This window comes from Phyllopteryx taeniolatus, chromosome 3 (genome assembly GCF_024500385.1).
Source record: "Phyllopteryx taeniolatus isolate TA_2022b chromosome 3, UOR_Ptae_1.2, whole genome shotgun sequence".
Taxonomy (NCBI): domain Eukaryota; kingdom Metazoa; phylum Chordata; class Actinopteri; order Syngnathiformes; family Syngnathidae; genus Phyllopteryx; species Phyllopteryx taeniolatus.
This window is the reverse complement of record NC_084504.1, coordinates 27,314,485-27,320,484: the sequence shown is the minus strand read 5'-3', so window position 1 is coordinate 27,320,484 and position 6,000 is coordinate 27,314,485. Positions and strand designations below refer to the sequence as shown.

General features: G+C 43.1%; 1 protein-coding gene across 5 annotated transcripts in view; it reads right to left on the bottom strand.

Moving 5' to 3' along the window:
* Positions 1 to 330: 330 nt before the first annotated feature.
* The window catches only part of setbp1 (SET binding protein 1), a 50,069-nt gene continuing 44,399 nt past the window's right edge, over positions 331 to 6,000 (bottom strand). For all 5 annotated transcript variants that reach the window (XM_061768093.1, XM_061768094.1, XM_061768090.1 and 2 more), the window contains one exon: positions 331 to 4,669. In XM_061768093.1, the coding sequence (XP_061624077.1) occupies positions 4,185 to 4,669 (485 nt within the window). In that variant the 3' untranslated portion in view covers positions 331 to 4,184. The remainder of the gene's footprint in view (positions 4,670 to 6,000) is intronic.

Genomic DNA, 6,000 nt, shown 5'->3' with positions numbered 1-6,000 from the left:
TGGTTCCATCAGCACCACAGAAACACATTTGGGCAGCTCACCCTGCAACCATGGTAACAAGAAGAATTTTTACTAGTGGGCTTCAGCCAATAGTGACGCATTCCCCACTGCGCCGGGTCCAATCGGAGAGCAGCCTGCAGCCCGGCCCACTTACGAGTAACGGCGATGGGCTAGTGTTAGAGATGGAGGCTTGGCTGTAAGTAAGTGTGTGCGTACGTCTGGGAGAGACTGCGCCATAATCGGATGAGAGGATTCTCTCTGTCGTAAAGCTCCATCTGAGGTTTAGTGTCAAGTGTACACAAACGCATACAGAGGAAGAAAAAACCATGATAAGCTTTCAATAAAGTCATTTAATATTTCACACAATGGATAACATGAACAACTTCAACTGTAGTTCTTCTTAATAAGTGCTCAATGCAGCCAGCCAACAGAAGGACAGCAAAAGAATGAGCTTTTCTTTCTCAGGAAAAAGAAGTTAAACCAAACAAAAATACCTACAAGATCATGAAAGATAAACATGACCAAAAGCATGCCGACAGACATGGATATACATATATATTGCATGTATATATGTGCTTAAAGACATATATCTGTATGCTAGCAAATGCAAATACAAAATATATGTGTAGACTTACACATACATACGGTGAAGAATATATGCATATGCATGCGCATCTAGTATTTACTCTATAGGTCAAATATTTGCAGTTTTTTAATATTCATACAATGTACAAAAATGCTTCATGAATTAAAAAATTCATTACAAAAAGAAAAGAAAAAATATCAAACAATGTACAAGTGTTGCTCCAAATTCAACTTTCGGCTCATCTAAAATACTGATGCATACAATCAAGTGGAGCATGCCAAGAAAGGAAAGCCACTAGAAAAAGGTTCCAATTGACAAACTCAAATATGCCCTCGCTTTGTGCTCTAAAGAAGTACATTTCTTGGTTTCACTCAGTGATTCATCTGCACTTTATTTGTGATATTCGCTGACTTCCACCTGCGAGGATGACTACGTGAGGCTCCGTCTCCTCACGGAATGATCCAATTTTACCGGGCAGCTACCGCTTAGCCGCTAACGGGTTACTGGCACGAACGAGCTGAAGCGGAAAACTCAAGAGCCACCGGTCAACGTGCGACACCCTCAACCCTCATCGTAAGCACAATCCACGGCCAGTCTACGTCAAAGCTCGGCTTTAGGACAATACTTGTCAGTGTTAGAAGGCACCGGAGCGTCGGCTGGCTGGCAGATCACGGACAAGACGGCAAACATCCAGGATGTTCAACTGTAAAAGCAGCACGCAGCTGCCGTAGCGCAGTTGCACGATCCGCAACACACTGCAGACCACACAGAGCAAGGTCAAGCACACGGCGACCGGGAGGAGTGTATTTTGGAGGGTTGCGGGGGTGTTACCCAAACAAACAAAACTGCCCCGACTCGGCTGCGGGCAAAATAGTTATTATCCAGCAGGGGACTCCTATTTCTGGTCCAACACTCTGCGGTTTAGATCCTTCCTTCAACACTGTGATAAGACAAGTTTGGATTACAGTGGAGACCCCCCCCCGCCATAGTGACATTTTTTTTTTAACCCAACAAAAATCTTGAAAAAGTGATGATAAACTGGCAATAAGTGTTTTCAGGGTTGATTTGACCCCATAGTTCGAACATTTAGCCAAATGCCCCTCCCTACAACTTACAAAAAGAAGAAAACTGCAGTTTCGCACTTATAAGTTTCACTTGCCCTATACTTTGCTTTAAATGTCACTTCCTGCACAACTTGTTACAAACTATTACTGGGGTTTTTTTTTTTTTGCCACATGAGATCATTTTACTTCGTACACAGGGCCGCAAAGAAATTCTTTTTAAGGTCATTGCTAACAAGGATATGCAGACATGAGTGACAATTTCCTTTGCCAGTCGTAGACGTGTTTGTAACTTGCAAATATCAGCACAGATGTTCCACTTTAGAATATTCCTATATATGGTTTGTAAATTGTGTTTATAATGATAGAAAATATTCATAAACAGAACATTTTGTGTCAATTGGGCTTACTGTCTGGTAAACAATACTGCTGTAATTTATGTCGTCTTAGATTTCAGATGAATTGTTTTTTTTTGGTCACCGTGGAGCCGCTAACAAATGGTAGGCTTATTGTAAAGGGTCATACAAATAATTTTATAATGGGCGACTTATGTTTAGCAGATGGCCAAAGCAATAGAAGTAAATGTGGCAGGAACTATTTGGCAGGAAGTCAGTCGCTCTTGCTGTGTTGAATTAAGCAGTTGATAAAGGTTTCATAAAGCCTAATTCATAACCAGTTGAAAAAAAAAACCCATTTAAAGTGGTACTGCTACGTCGTAAGTGAGCGTTTACGCTAAGTTATCTCCAGTTTGAAAGTCATCTAATATGTCAAAACAGCGCATTGAACACACAATCTTTGCCGGTTGCCCCCTTCTGGTTCAGTTAGGACAATTTGAGTCACGTCACATTCAGATGTCCAAGATAAAGATGGGATAGTCTATGCACAATCATCAATATTTTGGGTTGAATGTTGCTATTTCTCAGGTCAAATGTCCTTTCCTTTCCTAGAAGAGAACGACAGAAATCATAAGGCACAAGTTGAGCTGCTGCAACTGAGAATCCCACCCTGTCCCAAAACAAAAAAAGAATCTCCTGAAAAGGAACACTGAATAATATTTCTTTATATACGGAATAAACACTAGTGAAGAGATTGCTAAAAGGACACAGTCAGTACACATTGACATGAAAACAATCCTGGCTACATTCTAGAGTGCACAAAGGGGTGATTTACATTGGTGCCAACACACAATGAAGACGCTGATTCAAATTCTGTTAAATAATACATCCTCACAATTAATACTGAGACTTTGGTTTCAAAATACTGGATTTTTGAGGTCCCCAAAAATATTTTTCAAATGAAAGTATAAAGAGTGGGTCAAGCTTTTCCGAACACTGTACAGCATCGGAGCGAGCCCTCTCCGTTCAATTCGTAGCCGGGCTTCGGTTTGACGCTTTTGGCTGCGCAGCCTGCATATACAAATTGATTAAAAGTAATGCATGCTCTCTGGAATGGATAGACACACCATCCAAGGCCAAAAACCATAAGGCTGGAACAAGCATTTAAGTGCTGCATTTGATTGATGCAAGTGTACAGTTTTTCATAGTGCATTAAACCAACTTTTCAGGTTTACAACAACAAAAAACACAAACACACCTGATATTCCCACTGTATACAACGCCCCCCCCCAAGATATAAACACAATTATGAGTGTATGACTGAATACGTGGTTTCTATCTGAAAACAAACGTGTCTCGAGTCGCATCCATGTCTGGTTTTGGTTATTGAAACAATATGCAACGTTCATTGTTCATAGTACAACAATTCAAGTGGATATACTGAATTCCAGTACTTGTCTGTGAGCCGGTTTCCTGTTGAACAAGGCAAGCGAGAGTGAAAGTTGTGTCTATGTACAGTCTAGGACGGTCTCATCGACCATATTACCTTTAAGTCAGCGTCCGGGATAAGTGTGAACCGGGGGTGGGGGGGGTTAGTCATAAACTTCTGGGTTGGGAGAAGGTGACGGGAGGAAAAGGGAAATGGGATTAAGATGCAGGGGTGGACCAAAAAAAAAAAGAAAAAAAGAAAACAAGAAAACCCAAAACAATCCCTACCAAGACGCTAAGATAACAGACGCGACGACGTACAGTAAGCGCAAACACTAGGAGAAGTACAAGAGCGAGGTGGCTAAATAACTGCTGTATTCTCTTTGACGGGCTCCCTCGGAAAGGCAGAAAAGAAGCTGAGCTGCACAGTTTTAGTTTTCTATGAATCTTAAGCCCCATCCCTCCCTCCCTTCCCCTTGCTGGTAAAATATATGGCTCACGCCACATTCTGATACAGTATCATCAAGTACCATACACATGACTGTATCAGATACATAAAGAATCACATAATATCCTACGCTATCATTAGTACCACACAATTATATAGCATCAGATTCAGTATCAAACGAAAGCAGATAGTGCCATATGAAATGCAGGTCCGAGGAATCCTTCAAAGGCTTGGCACTGGAAGTGTTCTGAGCTGTGTCATTCTCCGAAATCAAAGTGCACCGAGAAGTCACATCGCTGGCTCCTTTCAACGCTCCTGTCGCAGGTCTATTGATTGGAGGGGGCCCACAAGTTATCCTTGCTGTTGCCCCTGCCCCTGCGTTTGCCCCCTTTGGCCGGCAGAGGCACAGAGCGGGCTTTGTGAACCACCTTCTCGATGGTGGCCGAGATGGAATCGTGGTCGGAAAACTCCAGAGGTTCTGGGGTCAAAGCGGGCCTGAGGCTCTGTCTACCCGGTGGTTCGTCACACCTCTCCAGAACAGGCATCCCCTGAGTCCTTCCGTCGGCTCTTTCACTGGCCAACACGTTCCCCGCCCTCCCGCCGGCCGGAACCGATTCATCATCCAGGGGTTGCTTTCGGGGCCGTCCGGGTCGTCTCTTGATGATGTTGTTTCCTGTTTTGGCTTGTCGCTGGAGGCGCTTGGCACGGAGGATCTTCTGCACATGTTCGAAGTTCAAGGAATGCATCCTTCTCACCTCCTTCTGGATCTGTTCCACCTCTCTGCGCTTATACCGACGCTTACCGGGAGCACCTGCAACAGTCAAAACGAGTCAGGTGAATAAATAGAAGGGCACGATTCCTAAAGACTTCTACTTCTACTAATTAAAAGGAACATCCTCTGCAAGGCCAAGAAAGACATGATGCCAATTTCACTCACTCCATTTTTTTCTTTGACTTGAAGAGCTTCCTGCTCATTTTGACATATTCATACAAGCCTTTGAAAGCCCAGCTGAGCCAGGAGAGCGTATCCTTTCCTGTAATTGTCTGCTTAGGAGCAGAGAGGAGGAAACCCACACAAATGGGTTCCTTCAACCATTTCATATGTTTCCACACAATAACAACCTTGTGCATCTGGAGCAAAGGCTGCCAAAAGCCATCGAAACACACACGTACAGTATAATTAACGCTCCAATTTCTCATTTCCTTCTTGATTTCAGAAAAGCTCTTTTTCCGAGCTTGGTCCGTCTCTGTCTTTCTTTTTCTTTTCCATCTCTGAGGACCGCCTCCGTCTGGGCATTGATTGATTCCAGGATTCAAAATGAACCAACACCAAACAAAATGCTTATTGTTTTGCCAGAGTATCACCAAGTCTACAGTGAGCGCTAAATAAAAGTGTGGCAAATTTGATGGACAGCAGTAATCATATATTGAGGATGTTTCAGTACTGTCCAATGTTGCACATTTGCTGGAAAAAGTACATAATTGTAACTTTAAAAGGCAACAAAGCTAGCAGCGGTTCAAAACTCCGCGGTCCCAGTTGCATAAGTAGCCCATACTGTAAAGTTGCACTAGCTAACAATTGAAAAGAACCAAAAAGAAACACAAGGGAGCAAGCGAAGACACTGAGAGTCCTGAGTTCCGTTTCGAGGGATTCACTAATGAAGCGAGTTGGAGGAGAGATCAAGTGAGACCATTTACAACTCACAGGAACATCACATTCTATTGTTACTTGAGAATTCAGGGCAGACAATGAAATTAGTCTAATGCAGAAAGCAATAAGTATCAAAGAGTTTATGAGCTGTGCTCGTTATCAGCTCAACTGAGCTCTGTGTCTCTCGCACAAAGTCGATGAAATTTATGAGCTGCATACACGGAACATAAAATGGGTGACCTTCAGCAGCACGAGGGTCCATATAGCACTGACGACCTGTTTCCCTGCGCAATAGGAAGCCCCCGCTACACACACATTGCAGGTTTGATCTTTGACGACTGTTATTTTATAAGATCCTTCTTGGCATCGTCAATGGGTGGGAGCACGTGACTTGAAGGAAATGGTCCTCATTCATTCAGAACAGGAACGACGTTAGCGCGAGTACGTATATGGCGATTATCAGCTGAATAAATAGTATCCCCAGCTACTGT